This window comes from Callospermophilus lateralis, chromosome 19 (genome assembly GCF_048772815.1).
Source record: "Callospermophilus lateralis isolate mCalLat2 chromosome 19, mCalLat2.hap1, whole genome shotgun sequence".
Taxonomy (NCBI): domain Eukaryota; kingdom Metazoa; phylum Chordata; class Mammalia; order Rodentia; family Sciuridae; genus Callospermophilus; species Callospermophilus lateralis.
The window spans coordinates 27,810,280-27,825,553 of NC_135323.1; the positions used below are offsets into that span (position 1 = coordinate 27,810,280).

Sequence of the window (15,274 nt, forward strand, 5' to 3'; positions counted from 1 at the left end):
CATCACACATGGCGGTCACATCCAATCTTAGCATTTCTAGGTCTGGAAGGGAGCAGACAAAGCCTGAGCCTTCAGATTTTAGGCAGAGACCTGGCCTTCCAAATCACCATTTGCCCACTTTGGCCCTTTCCATTTGTGCCTTCCACAGATTCATGTACAGAGGATGGAACATGTTTAAGAAGCTGAAACACATGTTTCTAAGCCATATTCCCAAAGATGCAGAGCTAAGTGGATCCCACAGACCTTGAGACAGGCTTTTCACTGAAACCTAGACCTCAGGGCCACTTGGCCAGTTATCACCAGTATTCTCCATTGCCAGGCTGAAATATTTATTTGAAAAATTGAAAACACAGATGCAATGTATTATACAAAGAAAGTCCTTAATACCATAATAAAAGTATTGTTGGAAGGAAACAAAAGCCAGTGGCTACCTGCCCTGGGAAGGTAGGCACTCAGTGAAAAATGAAATTTATTTATAGGGACTACTCTAATGGAGAACTGGGGAAGAGGTTAAAAACAGAAGAAAACCAGACCCAACCCCATCCCTGCAAACCTAAAGGTTAAGTTTGTTATAAGTTTGAGACATTTGTGTTATCACCAAGATTTAACCAAACCCCCTCGGTTTGTCCCTGTGAGTGGTATTCAGCTTTAGGGCTTTCAAACCTGAGGTAGTTGAGGGTCACCTGAAAGACATGTCTGGAAAGATCTACTCTCAGAATTGGATCCAATGGCATCTAACCCATTATTTCCCATTGCTTTGGCTCCTGGGGGCACAAGAGAGGCAGTGCCACCATTGTGTGTCACTGGTCCTGGGAGATGAAAGAGCAGCTGATGGCTGCTTTGGTTTGTTGCACTGGTGGCCGGCAGGCTCCATAGGTGGATCCCTATGCTACAGGAAGTCCGGTCTCTGCAGGACCAAGATGGCGGAGAGAAGGCAAAGCCACTCTGGTTGGAAGGCCCATGTTGGGAAGGCTTTCCTTGGCAGGATTTCCAGAGACGTGGAAAGGCGGTAGTTAGCAAGACACCAGCTGTTAAAAACCAGGATGAAATGGAGCCAGGAGACCCCTCTATGCTAAGGAGCCAACCAGGAAGTGAGAACTTCCCAGGGTCCAGCTGAGAACCCCGCTTCCTCAGGGGCCAGAGGCCAAAGCAAACCAGCCTGACCAAAATGACATGTACTTATGAGCCCATTATAAACCTTGGTGTCTTATTTGGTAGCAGAAACAACTCTAAGAGAGGATGCTCTGGACCGTTTGGTTCTTCCAGCCCCTGGGACTTGTATTCAAGGTGGGATCCTAGAGATACTGCTGTGGGCAGCAGAATCAGCATGTCATCTAAATTATTACCTAACTTTGTGCTCGGATGTCAAATAATCCCACGAAAGCAGGTCTTTTCTATCTTCCTGCTGATTATGTACACGAATATCCTAACTCTAAAGGTATTAGAGGACTGAATTACAAAATTAGATATCAGGTGCAGGTGTGCGCGCGTTAACTGCTGTCCAATCCTAAGCCATCACTGTGCGGCTGTCTGCGTATAGGGACCATCTGCATTCACCCATGATAACTTCAGCTACTAAGAAGGTCAGGAACTCATTGAAGAGGCTGTGAGGTTCATTTTCAGCTTTGAGATGGAATTTTTGTTTTCATCCAAGGTATTTCCCACCCACTTATTTTTAGAAGAGCCAGACAGACAATTTGATTTGGGCTTGAGGATGGCACAATTTCTCATCTGAGCTATTATAAAAGGGATTAAGTGACATCTGATAGGTGGTGACACTGGGTCAGCCTGTGCTCTGGGGTGAGTGCCGTCTTGACTGTTTTATTACTTGGGCTGACTGAGCTCAGGAGGGTTTTTAAAAATGACTGTTTTTAGAGCAAGTGTTATTTTAGGAAATTCTAATCTGTCCCGATACGCATATCGGAACAGATTAATTTGGGACATGTGGGTGTGCATGATGTAGACCACAGAAGCGAGGACTTGGTCCACCACCTCTGGAAAGGTTGACCCGCACTAGGAATGCACCAATCAGCTTGACTGGCACAAGTGGGCCAGGGCACTGCACGTGGCGCCTTCTGAGTCTTGGGATGGAGAAACACTTCGCACAGAGAGGCACGGAACCCAGGACGGCCCAGATGCTGCCTCAGATACCTCCTTAGCCCAGCACAGAGGCCGCATGCCTGAGAACGGTCATCAGAGTTCCAGGGGGACAATTTTTAGAGTGTCCCATTTAGAAAATGCAAGGAGAGGGCATGGGGGTGGGTGGGAAGGAAAAGGGGGTTGATTCACAGTGATCAAACAGAAGTCTCACAACCCGTCATGTGGCCGACTTCCCGACACCCCTGGGGGCAGGTCCGAGGAAGTGCCTGCTGGCGACCACCTATGAGCTGCTACAGATAAGCAAGGAAGACGCCATTGTTTCCAAGATCAGAAGGTCACTTAATGCTGGGCTCATCGGGAGTGGAAAAGTGCTGTGAGGCTGCCCATCTCTAGGCGGCTGTGCCCTCTGTCCAGGTCCTGTCGCAGGGCAGCGAGGGCTGGGAACGTGTAGCTGGAAGAAGCCAGAGCCAGTGGTCCCCCTTTCACCCCTTCCCTGCTCCGAATGCTCTGAGGAACCTGCTTGCTTTGGGATCCAAGCCACGAACAGTCCAGGGATGATCCCTTGCCCTGTGGGTGATCTCTGAAGACAGACAGGTGTAGAGGGCAGCAGATAAGCCTCGCCTCAGCCACACTGGCGACTGCGATTGCTCCAAGCATCTCTTTGTGGACCGCTGCTGCTTAAAGGAGGTTAGTAATAAATACGAAGGGTCCTTTCCTTATGGGAGCAAGTGGGGGGGTCTGATCTTCCAGATGTCGATCAGGTAGCACATGGAACTCTCTTCTTCAGGTTCAAGAGGATGCCCAGGCAGGAGGATGCCCAGGCAGGACACTGGAGGAAGGAACTGGAAACCCCCCTGCACTCCCCCGGGGCCCTGCCTGGTCTCCTGGAGGTGGCCTTCCTGCCACGGCACGGCACAGGCCATCCTCTCTAGGGAAGTAGTGTTGCTAGCACACCAGCTCCGTTCAAGCATATGATCAGGTGCGTGAACCCCTTCAGGGAGCTCCCAGGAAGGGCGTCCCAGAGCCCTGTCGCCTGCGAAGGTGGACAGAGGTGCTCGGCTGGCTTTCAGCCTTAGGGAGGAAAGGCACTCGCTCTGCTCCCGCCTCCTGAGGAGAGCTGTGGCCCACCCCTGGTGAGTGGCCTCTGCTGACCGGCATTTGCACAGCGGGACACTCAGCGAGGAGGCCGAGCTGGAGCACCAAGGCAAAGTCTGCGTGGCACCAGGGCTGAGGCTGCTGGGGCGGGGGGCCCGGTGGCTCGGGGTTCCAGGGGTGTCCTTTGGAAGAGTTGGCTGAGTGACTGAAACTTTCAAAATATAAAACCAAAAGACCCAAACGACCACCATGAGAAGCAGTGGGAATCCGCGGGACTGCTGAAGGGGGGACGCCACGGTGGCCTTCTTGGCCAGGATACTCCCGCCATCCCAGCCACTGACGTGGGCAGCGCCCTGGTTTGGAATCCACCGGCCCTTGGATGCTCGCAAGTTTGTGCAAAGGATGAAACGGAAAAGACTGAGAAGAAAAAAGAAAAGGAGAGGCATCAGATCGTCCTCTCCCAGTCCCTCTGAGGAGGACACCGGCTGCTACGGAGGTAGAGCAGTGCACAGGACTGGCTGGTGTCCTCCCCAGGAGTGCCCAGCTCCCCCCGCCTCTTTGGACCTGGCTTGCACGTGGACAGCGTGGGCCAGCCTGGATACTAAGAGGTGGGGAGAGACAACAGATCATGGATTCAATCGGGGAGTCCCTGAGGAGGGGGTCATGCAGGTCCCCGGTTCTAGTCAAAGGGAAGGTGTGGCTGCCACCGGGGCTCCCAGGACAGGGTCTGTGGCATCACAAACACAGAAGGGTGACGAGCATTTACACTCTGACATCTGGGGCGCGGGTTTGGCTCTACTCTTTCTCGGGGACGGCTTCTTGCAACGTAGATGGAGACGCTTCTGTTCCTAAAAGACAGTGATAATCTGTCACATGGCACTTGTGAACCAACCCCAGCTGCCACCATAACCATGGAGCAATCATCCGTCCCCAAGTTCAGTGCCTAGGAAACCCTAGGAGGTATGTGTAGATGGTCCCCAGAGTCGGTCAAGTCTACCAGGAACCAGAGGCCTTGGTGAGATCCCGGCGGCCACTCTGGATGTGTGGAGAAGCAGCACAGAGACACTGGCTGAGGGTGGTCTCCGGGCTGGAGGCCTAAGTAAGACCCCATCCCACCCGTCACTCCTCCTCAGCCTGTCTCATGACCATTGTGGCCTGTTGCTGGCTGTGGACAGTCAGAACCTGACCATTATTCATCCACTATGGCCTCCATGCTGGGAGGAGATGAAAGTCCCAGGGTCCAACCTGGCGAGTGGCCTGGGAAGGCACGGGGGAGGGCGAGTGCGGGATGAGCTCCCTGGTCAGTGTCCAGGCTGCAGCCTGGGCTTCCCACCCACTGGGTTACCCCGCGGGCGCGAGGACCCCGGGCTCTGGTCCCCGTCCCACGGGGCCAGCTCACCTTCCTCCCAGCCCTCGGCCACGCCGGCCAGCTCATAGTGCTTCTTGCGGAGCTCTCCCAGCCGCTGCCGCTCCTTCTGGAGGTCGTTTTCCAGCTCAAGCACCCGGACCTATGGAGGGGGGGAAGTGGTTTTCTTCTTCTGCAAAGCCCCGTCCTCCGTGAACAACTGGACAGGACCACAATGACAGGACGACGTGGCGAAGACACAGGGTGGCCCGCAAAGATCACCCTTGAAAGCTGAAACCTACACGGCCAGAAGAGCCCAGCGGTTCAGATATAGGGAGGACTATTCCAGGCAGAAGGGAGAGCGGGGCCAAGGTCCAGAGGAGGAAAGGGCTTGAGGTGTCAGGAGAATGGAAAGAGCCCCGCGTGGGTCCCGAAAGAGGGAGAGGGTCATGAGATGGCTGAGACACAGGCTGGATATTGTCCTAGTGTAAAGCAAAGGCACTGGAAGGTTCTAAGCAGGGAGGTGACCTGTGGTCCTGTGTGTTTTCAAAATATCACATGGAGAAGGAGTGGATAGTAGCAGGTCCAGAGTGGGAGCACATTGGCACCAGCCAAGTGGTTCCTTCCTTGTTTTACTATTAAAATTGATTAGAATCAATGTAAAACATGCAGAAGGATAGAGGCAGCTGGTGCCTTCCGCCCACCTCCACCAACTCTCCGCTCCCAGGCGGACGGCCTCAGCCCTGCAACCCGGCCCTGCCCTGGACGATGTTGAAACAAACACTTGTAAATGCCAGGGCCAGACAATGGTGGCTGAGACCAGGGGAGGGAGATGGGCGACAGTGCAAAGAGTGAGGTTGTTTCTCAAGACTCAGAATCACAGGATTGCTGGCTGGGAAGAGAGGGACCATGGACAACCCCTACTTTTGTGGGTCAGCACCTGGGTGCTGGTGGCAGTGCATTCATCAAGATGGAGACAGTGGGGGTGGGGACCTGCTCTGCAGGTTCTGTTGAGATACTTATGTGGCATCAAATGGAGACCAAGCAGGAACTGGAAGTAGAGAGTAGACTTAGGCTGAGGAGAATTTGGTGTTTAACAGCATTAAGATGGTGTTTAGCCAGGTGTAGTGGCACATGCCTGTAATCCCAGCAGTTCGGGAGGCTTAGGCAAGAGGATTGTGAGTTCAAGCCAGCCTCAGCAATTTAGCGAGACTCTGAGCAACTCAGCAAGACCCTGTCTCCAGCGAGGCCAGGAAGTGGCTCAGTGGTTGAGCATCCCTGGGTCCAATCCTCAGAACAAAGATGGTATTTAAAGCCAAGAAGGACAGAATAAAACCACTGAGCAAGAAGTCTTTCAGTATTTACACGGCAATGTGGCTATATAAGACGCTGAGTGACTATCTATAGTACTTCAATAATCCCAATCTGAATTTTATCCCAGACCAGTGGAAAGATGTCAGATTTTTTTCCTAGGACCCCACTGATTCCTGTGCTGCATAACTTTACTGAGCCACAGAATGAAATGGTATCACCTTTGATGAAGTTACAGTGGATCCACTTTTTTCTTTAAACTAAAGTTTATTTCTAATTTGTATCAGCAGTTTTTGAAAGAACTGCCTATAGTAGGACTATTAAATAAGTTTGTGGATTGCTCCAAGGTCTCTGATCACTAAGGGTTAAAATTCTGGAATCTACTAACCACTGCTCCCCGCCTCCAGCTTCCTGCAGTCTCATTTACTTTCCATCTTAGGCTGAAAGTGCACCCGTGTTCATCCCCTGCCCAAGGGTCTCTCTGGCTTTCCTCCAGGGGATAGGATTGGGGTTGCTCTCACCTGGGAATCCATCTCCTGGCGTTTGATCTGGGTCAGTGTCATGCTTGAAAAATCCATATTGTCTGCAAGGACAGAAATAAGAAGACCTTATCACACAGTGTCCCTGGCCGACGCTCCCCTGAGAGGTGGTGACACCAGTGTTCTGCTGAAATGCCTGGCTGGCCACTGGCCAAGATGTGCGTGAAAGTAACGGAGGGATTAAGGGGAAAGAAGGATGAAGAGATTGTGGGGCAGCCGGGATCTGACCTCTCCAGGGCCACCAGATTCAGAGCAGAGAAATGATAGAACAGAAATCTACTTAAGGGCCAGTTGCTGCAGTGACATAAGCAGCCTGCGTACTGTGCCCCACCTGGTGAGGAGGTGAGCTTGTGGGACGGAGACGGAAAATGACAGCTTACAACAGAACCGTGGGGAGGGCGGTGAGGAGGGGTGTAGAGAACGGCTACCTGTCTCCTCTATCTGTGATTTGCCCGAAATGGTGGAGGCCACGACCCCCGCGGTGGCCTGGTTCACTCCCCGAGAAGCCTGCTGAAGCTGGGCGAGGTTGGGACTGTCCTTGTCAGCTTTCACCTGCCAGGACAAAGAAGACTGGGTTCATACCACACCCGGAGCAGCAGGGCTGGATCAGACAGCTGGTCTGAGGGTTTGAGACCCTCTGTTGTCGCCAATCAACTTCTCTGTTTTCTGTGGGGTCAGCTCCTGGCACGTCCCCAGTCTAATCAATTACTCCTGGCTTCCTGGCCAAACTCTAGCTTTCTCGCTCATTGATCAATTCTTACAGTCGTGAAAAACAACTGGGGGCTGGGCATAGTGGCACACACCTGTAATCCCAGTGGCTCAGGAGGCCAAGGCAGGAGGATCGCAAATTCAAAGCCAACCTCAGCAACTTAGTGAGGCCCTAAGCAACTCAGTAGGTTTAATCCCTGGTACCAAGGGGAGGGGGGAGAAACCCAACAATTTGGGCAGCAAGAAATAAGGATGAATGAAGACCAGTCACTGAGTGGGACCCTGGGCTCTGGTTACAAGCTGTATGTGAGGACCGGCTGGGGCAGGGGTTCAAGTCCGAAGACTGAGGAGGAGAGGCAGTCTTGGTCAATCAGAATCTAGAGCCACACCAGGTGACCTGATTGATCAGTGTGCCAACTGGCTCCCTATCTGAGTGTTCCTTAAATGCCAGGACTGCTAATCAGAAGCTGGGCAGGCTAGGACCCTCTAAGGCCACTTGACAGGAGTGAGGAGATTGCAGGAGAGCCTGTGGCCAGCTAAAAAGGGCTCCTTGCTGGATTTAGGCCTTCAGAAGAGTGGGGTATGGGACCTCTAGAGGCAGAATTTTTGTTTGGGATTCAACCGACCCAGAGGGTATGACCCATCTGTCCTTGGGGTCAGTCCCACTTAAGTGTCCTGTGGAATCCAGCACGGGTCCTACCTTTGATGCCGCCACCAGCTGGGCTGTGCTAGCAGCAATTTCATGCGAACACACCATCAGCTCCTCAAACTTCCCTCTGCCTTGTACCACCAGGTCAGCAGCATCCCTGGCAGTCAGGAAGGCAGAGGACGGACAAGGTCACACGTGGCCAAACCTCTACAATCCCGCTGCCAGCCCAACCCCGTCCCTGGCCAGACAGATTCTGCCTTTGCCGCACCTGGGTTCACCAGGAGACCGAAGTTCCCTTTCAAAACTCAGCCCCACTGTCCTATCAACCGTTTATCAGGGGACAGATCTTTCTCTCTCCTTTCATTGTTTCCTGAGGTGGGTCAGTGGAAGGGGGTTGGGAAGGAGCCCTGGCCCCACACACTTACACCATGACGGTGGCTCCCCAGCCTACGGCTTTGGAGGCTGAGATGAGTCCTTCTGTCCACCGAGAGTTCTTGGCATAAAATTCTTTAGGGGATGCAGTCCCCTGCGGAAGCAAAAGATAACTGTGCTTTGGGGACTTTTACCTATCATGTCCCACCGGGTCTTCACTGTAACTCAGAGAAGCAAGCATCATTACTCCCACTTCACAGATAAGAGAACTAAGACGCAGGGAAGCAAAAGTATTCTTCCCAAGGTCACCCAGGAAATAAGGGGAAGTAAATCTGGGGATTTCCTGACACCAAGGCCTGTGGCATTTCTATTATCTGTGTCTGTAGTTGGCCCTCAGTACCTACAGACTCCACGTATGGATTCAACCAGCTGGGGATTGAAAATATTTGGGATAAAAACCCCGTATCTGTACTGAGCATGTGCAGACTTCTTGTCATTATTCCCTAGCATTCACACTCTATCAAATCAGGTATTACATTGGTATTATAAGATTATTATATTATAGTCTAATCATAATTATAATGCATTATATCAAGTCAGGTATCAGATCAGTAATGTATAAGTAATCTAGAGATGTTTTAAAGTATATGGGAAACTGGGGTTGGTGGCACATGTCTGTAATCCCAGTGTCTCTGGAGACTGAGGCAGGAGGATCACAAGTTTGAGGCTAACCTCAGCAACTTAGCGAGGCCCTAAGCAACTTAGTGAGACCCTATCTCAAAATAAAAAATAAAAAGGGCCGAGGGTGTGATTCAGTGGTAAAGTGCCTCTGGGTTCAAGCCCCAGAACCTACTCCCCAAAAAAAGGTAAATGGGAGATGTGCATAAGTTATGGGCAAACACTGTGCCATTTTATATGTGAGACTGAAGCTCCTGGATTTTGCATCGGGGAGATCCTGGCAGTTCGCTGTGTCTACTGAGGGCCTGTACATTCTGTGAGAAACAGGAGTGGGTTGCAGTCTGAGGGAGTCTGCAGGCTCTCCATGATTTGCCAAGAGGAGGAAAGACAGGGAACACTTTTCAAACATGATTTCTGCTTGGTTTATGCCTCGGAAGAGTCTGAGAGTGTGCAGAGGCTCTTGGTTGGCTGCATCTTTCTACTGGAGGAACAGACCCCAGGGCTAGAAGCAGCACCTCTGGAGCAGAGAGGCTCTTCCTCTCTGGGATGAGTCCAGCTCTGCTCCTGCCCTAGACAGCGCTCTGCTTCCCAAGCTGCAGCTGTCACAGCATATGAAGGGCCCACAAGCCAGCGCCAGCCCCAGCCCCAGCAGAGGAGTGGGAAGGAACCCAAGGGACGTGTGGGCCAGGGGCTGACAGCGGGCTCTCTGGGGCCCGAGGACGGGCCGACTCTGCCACTGGGTGCAGGCCAGCTGCGCCCTTGTGCCCGGTGAGCACAGCTGGCCCTCCAATATCTGCAGGTGCAGCCAAACACAGACGGAAAGTAGTTTCAAGACACTGCGTCTGGGCAGGGGCTGGGGCTGAGCAGCAGAGCGCTTGCCTAGCATGTGTGAGGGGGCACTGGATTTGATCCTCAGCACTGCATATAAAGAAATAAATAAAATAAAATAAAGGTCCATCAACAACTAAAAAAAAAATATTTAAAAAAGTACTGTGTCTGTACTGAACAAACACGGAGGGATATTTTTCTTGTCATTAATCCCTAAACAATGCAGTGTGACAGCTATTCCACAGCCTCTGTGCTGCACTAGGTATCATCAGTCACCTGCAGGGCAAGAGCGTGCAGGAGGGTGTGAGCAGACTCCACACCAACCCTGTGCCACGGGGTACAAGGGACCTGAGCACCCAAGGGTTCTGGTATTGAGGAGGGTCCTGATACCTGACAGATACCGAGGGGTGAGGGCACTGGCCTGCTCCTGGGCTTTGCCCAGATTCCTCACTTCCTCCTCAGAGGACCTGGACATGCAGTGTGCACGGGGTTCCCACAGCCAGTCCACCTGAGGTGTGTGAGCTGCAGCTGGAAGCTGTGTCTGACTGCCCTTCTGGGAGTGGGGAGGTCCCTTAGTGCCTGCTTGTGTCCAGATCAAATGACTGCTGTGGACACAAGACAGGCCTGCAGCTCAGCTGGACTCCAGGGACTGTGGGGGAGCCACAGTCAAGGTCCGGAGGCCTGCCCCTGGGATCCAAGCAATGCTCACCCTGCCGCTCTCCACGATCTCCCTCTGTAGGTCCTTTGAGGCCACAATCAGGACCTGGATGGTCTGCATCAGGCTGGTGCAGGAACCAAGGATCCTGTTGAAAAGAGAAAAATGCACAACAAACATGTCAGACACAGAGGCCAAGACAAACTCTCCTCTTCGTTTGCCCAAACCACAGCCAACTTGGAATGGGAAGGAGAAGCAGGGAATGCGCGGAGGTTGCTGGGATACCCGGTGAGGTTGAGTGAGAACCCCTGGCTATGGATTTGGTAAGGAGCAGCCGGTCGTGGTTCTTGGGGTCTGTCGGCCCCATGCTGCAGTGGGAGCCCAGATCTAGTCCTAGAGGGCACGCAGGGTATGACCCGGCACCGGGAAGTTGGATCCTGCTCACCTGGGCATTGCTGTGTGGCTCGGACTCACCTTTCATTCACCTCTAACTTCACGCCTGTGTCCCCTGCTCGAGATTTGCTGAGCATTTCCTGTTAAAAGAAGCTTGGTTTCCACATGGGCCACCTCCTTCTGGAGTACTGAGAGACCACAGTGCCCTTCTGTGCCTGCTCCCACATGCTGTGGTAGCTCAGAATCCCGGATCTGGAGTCCCTATTTGTGTCCTTGCAGGGTTTGGGGAAAGAGCCCAGCCCTCTCATCTACTGGGGGTGGGGGTGGGCGCAGCTGCAGCAGGTACTCTGTGGTCAGCAAGAGTCTTGACCTTCAGGCACTCAGGCTGACGTGCACAGAACTGGCTCCCGGTCCTCAAGGCAGGTGCTTCCACCAGGGCCGGTGGCTCGAGTCTCCCACCAAAGGGGCAATATGTGACCTTTGCAATGGTGCCCACTGAGCTTTTTGTGAGATTTTTTACCACGGATGAGGGCTGCCACTTAATGCTTTTGGGGTAGGTGTCCTTATCACTGCCATTCTATAGACAAGGGGCTGAGTCTGGTCTAGGTGAACTTAACTCAAGTCATGCAACCTAATGAGTGGCAACCTAGAACCTGAACCCCGGACATTCTGACACCAAGGCACCTGACCCTTGAGGAATCTGCTCACCTTCCTTAAGTGACGACCTCTTGTTTCCTGCCCCTCACGGATGCAGTGATTTGGGTTTGGGTTTCTTTTATACGGGCCTTTGTAGCCTTCGTGAATGACCAAGACACGTCTAAGGGGCAAGGTTGCCCAGGAGCAGCTGCAAGTGTTGTTTAGAAGATCTTGCACTCACGTCCTACCTCTATCCGAGCTGTGGCAGCTTCAATGGCAGCCGAAGTGGCGGCCATCTCCTTGTCCACGAGGTCCCCCAGCTCCTCCTGTTTGATGTCCAGGCCCATGGGCAACAGCTCCTGTGAATGGCATCACAGAGAATGACACTTTGACCTCTGCTCTGATCTTTTGTAGACCTTCTGAGACAGAAAGGGTAGGAGGCCCCACGTGTCATGGACCCCATCTGGAACTGCATGTTCCTTCCCATCTCCTCTCACTCAGAACCCCTCCTTCTAGGAAGCCAGTGTCTGACTCCAAGACTCCTGCAGCTGCTCGGGCCCTCAGGCTAATATTCACACACACAGCTGTCCCTGCAGCATGGGAGACCTAGGTATCTTTACACTGTTCCCCAATAAGCCCGACCCTTGCTTGACATTGCTTCCACAGCAACCCCCTGAGGCAGTTCCTATTCCTGCTGTACAATGGAGGCCAAGGTCCAGAGGGGAAACACCAGATGGGTCACACTCCTGACAAAGGGCAGGCAGGGGGTCTGATCGCATGTCTAACTGCTGCAAAGCCCGAACCATCGTGTGTGATCCAAACTAGAGCACACAATTCTAGGAATAGTTTAAAGAGTAAAAATGGACTCCTAAACACTATGCGATGTACACATATATGAAAACCTTCGGTATTCCATTGATAAGTACAATTTTTTACATTTTTATGTTATCGGTTGAGAAATACATTTTTAAAAGAAAAAATACTCATGTTACCCACCACTCAATTTAAGAACTCGTTTATGAAGCATTATCATTTGGAAATGCATTATCTTTGAAATCCCCTTTATATGCTAACTGGATTCTCTCTTCTCCCTTCCTCCCTCTACTCCAAGATAAACAGAGGTCAGGAGGGTGAGGGGTCACTTTTTTTTTTTGTATTAGAGATTGAACTGAGGGGTGCTTTACCCAGTGCTTATTTTTTATTTTGAGACAAGGTCTTGCTAAGTTGCTGAGGCTGGTCTTGAACTTGCTATCCTCTTGTTTAAGCCTCCCAAGATTTGGAATTATGGGCCTATGTCATCACGCCTAGTTAAGAGTTCATTTATAGATGGTCTATAACGGTATATTATTTAGGCAGAAAAAAAAGGACATGGTCTATTATCTTTTCTATTATCCTCCTCTAGAAAGCTAATTAGGCATTCTTTTTTCCCTCTTAATAATTACATTCCAATTTATAGAACCACTGCCACACGGTGAAATTCTTTCACTTCCATCATCCAGTTCACTAATCTTCTCTTTAGCTTTGTTTAATCAACTGCTGAAATTGGATACCAAGTTATCACTTTCTTTTTTTTTTTTTTTAATAATGATTTAGTTTACAGATTTTTTTTTGTTTGTTTATTTAGTTTGTTTATGTGGTGCTGGGGATCAAACCCAGTGCCTCATGCATGCTAGGGAAGCACTCTACCACTGAGCCACAACCCCAGCCCCCAAGTTATCACTTTTAATGATTATATTTTTCATTTCTAAAAGTTCTATGGCTCTTTTCCAAATATTCCTTGGTACTTCTGAAAATAGTTTATTCCTTTGTCATGTTTATTACCTTTTAAAAAATTTCTTTAAATGCATCAAACATACTTACTGTAAATTTATATTCCTTGGAAATCTATCTGAACCTTCTTTGGGGTCTAAATTCAAAAAACATTCCTCTATCGATAGCTAGGATCTTTTACCAGGTACCTAGGCCTCTCACAACCCAACAGTGTTAATTTTCTGTTTGGGGTTTTCCAGGCCATATAAATAGTATGAAATTGGACCTTACACCCATGGTAGCTTGGGGTTAAAATTTCTCTAGGAACCTGTTTCTTCTCTCAGAACCAAGGAAGAGAGAAGTCTCTTCCGTAGGGCAGGTTCTGGGTACACTTTCACTGCTTTTTGAAGTATGGCACATGAATTCGTGCCTTGAGGATGACCCCACTGCTCAAGGTGTGGTCGATTTAGGATTCCTTTTTTGGGAGGCAGGATTTCCATCTCCACCTTTTGGCCTACTCAGCCCTAAGTCTTGTTTCTTCTCTCCTGTGTCGTATGTGTGGCTGATCCAAGCTCCAGGTCAGCAGAGAGGGGCAACGCCTGTAGGACAAATGCTGACTCTAGCAATCCTCAGGACTTCCTTAGCTTTTAGCCAGTTTGATCACTCAAATAAAAAAAAAATAATAATAATTTAAGTTTATCCAGCATTGTCCATGTCCTGGGAAAGATTATTTGAATACCTGGTCAATCTATTGCCAGAAAGGAAGCCAGTCCGTGACCTTCTATCACACTTCTCTTTGCTTTCATTAATATAATTTTCATGTCCTCATGGGGTCCTCCGTATTTACTTAGTCCTAAGTTTACCTAACTGGGCAACACACTGAGGAGGCTCTCCAGCAGGCTCTGCCAGTGCTGCCTATGCCACCACCTCCCACTTAATAACACTGCAATAAGATGATTTTAATGCTGAAGCAGCAAGGTGATCATGCCATCCGGGTGGGGAAGAAGCTAGTAGCTCCCAACTGTTGGCCTAACTCCAGCCATCTTTATGCACACTGTTCTTATTCTCAAGAGACAGAAACTTTTTGGTCTCTGTTCTCTCCTTGATAGATAAAAAGTTGCCCATCTCTGTTCCCAAGAAACAGTAACTTGCCATCTGCAAAATCAGGTGATGTTTGCTATGCCAGTCACAAGGTCTAAACTCGCCCCTAACGGATGGCCATGATTCTGGCCTATAAAAGGTAATGCTCAAGGGGGAGCTGCTGCCGCTCTCCCTCTCCTGCCGCTCTCCCTCTCTCCCTCTCCTGCCGCTCTCCCTCTCTCCCTCTCCTGCCACTCTCCCTTGCTTGCTGCTTTCTCTCTCTCTCTCCCTTCTCTGGGTAGAGCAGCCTGTCAGGGGCCTGACAATAAATCTGCTGATGCCTCTGTCCTCGGTGTGCCCGTAATCACTCCTGTGCCAGTTTGTTTTCACCTACAGTCCAGGGCTCTCGGTCTTGTGCCCACTTTTCTCAGCACGTACCTTCCCCTGTCTGCTCTCCTCACGTGGACATTCAAGCATCGGAACACTTGTAGGTCTCTACCACCTGCCAGATATGCTGGAGGCTAAGAAAGTCAAGGCCTCTACCTCTAAGGACTCACCTGGAGAGCATCAGAAAGGTAAGCAGATGCATGACAGTGCTGAGGGCAAGGGGAGGGGGAGAGGACCCAGCAAGGTGAGATAAAGGCCAGAGAGTAAGATACTTGTATGTCAGGCTACATACTTTGATTTTTGTTATCAACAAAGAGCTATCATCAAAACTCTGTTTTTGGAAGAGAGCAGAAGGAGGAGGCAAGGAAAATGATCAGAGGGAAAGTCCCAGTGGGGGCTGGGGATGTAGGTCAGTGTGGTCAGTGGTGGAGTACTTGCCTAGCACGGGCAAGACCCTGGGTTCCACCTAGGAACAAAAACAGAAACAGGGTGTGGTACCCTCACCTATGATCCCAGCTACTCAGGAGGCTGAGGCAAGAGGATCTCAGGTTCAAACCCAGCCTCAGCAACTTAGGGAGGTCTTGTCTCAAAATAAAATAAAAAGGGCAGAGGATATAGCTTAGTGGTAAAGCGCCCCTGGGTTCAATCCCTGGTACAAATGCAAAACCATGAGTCCAAATGGGAGATAAGGAGACCTGAGCTCTGGCCCCAACCCCTTCTTTCCCTAATCTTAGGGCACATTTTAGGAA

General features: G+C 50.7%; 1 protein-coding gene across 4 annotated transcripts in view; it reads right to left on the bottom strand.

Annotated features, from left to right (window-relative positions):
* Positions 1–319: 319 nt before the first annotated feature.
* The window catches only part of Hip1 (huntingtin interacting protein 1), a 133,554-nt gene continuing 118,599 nt past the window's right edge, over positions 320–15,274 (bottom strand). For all 4 annotated transcript variants that reach the window (XM_076840947.2, XM_076840946.2, XM_076840949.2 and 1 more), the window contains exons 23-32: positions 11,558–11,668; positions 10,755–10,813; positions 10,335–10,428; positions 8,173–8,273; positions 7,799–7,904; positions 6,819–6,942; positions 6,373–6,434; positions 4,595–4,703; positions 3,962–4,043; positions 320–3,612 (exon numbers count right to left, since the gene is read on the bottom strand). In XM_076840947.2, the coding sequence (XP_076697062.1) occupies positions 3,991–4,043; positions 4,595–4,703; positions 6,373–6,434; positions 6,819–6,942; positions 7,799–7,904; positions 8,173–8,273; positions 10,335–10,428; positions 10,755–10,813; positions 11,558–11,668 (819 nt within the window). In that variant the 3' untranslated portion in view covers positions 320–3,612; positions 3,962–3,990. The remainder of the gene's footprint in view (positions 3,613–3,961; positions 4,044–4,594; positions 4,704–6,372; positions 6,435–6,818; positions 6,943–7,798; positions 7,905–8,172; positions 8,274–10,334; positions 10,429–10,754; positions 10,814–11,557; positions 11,669–15,274) is intronic.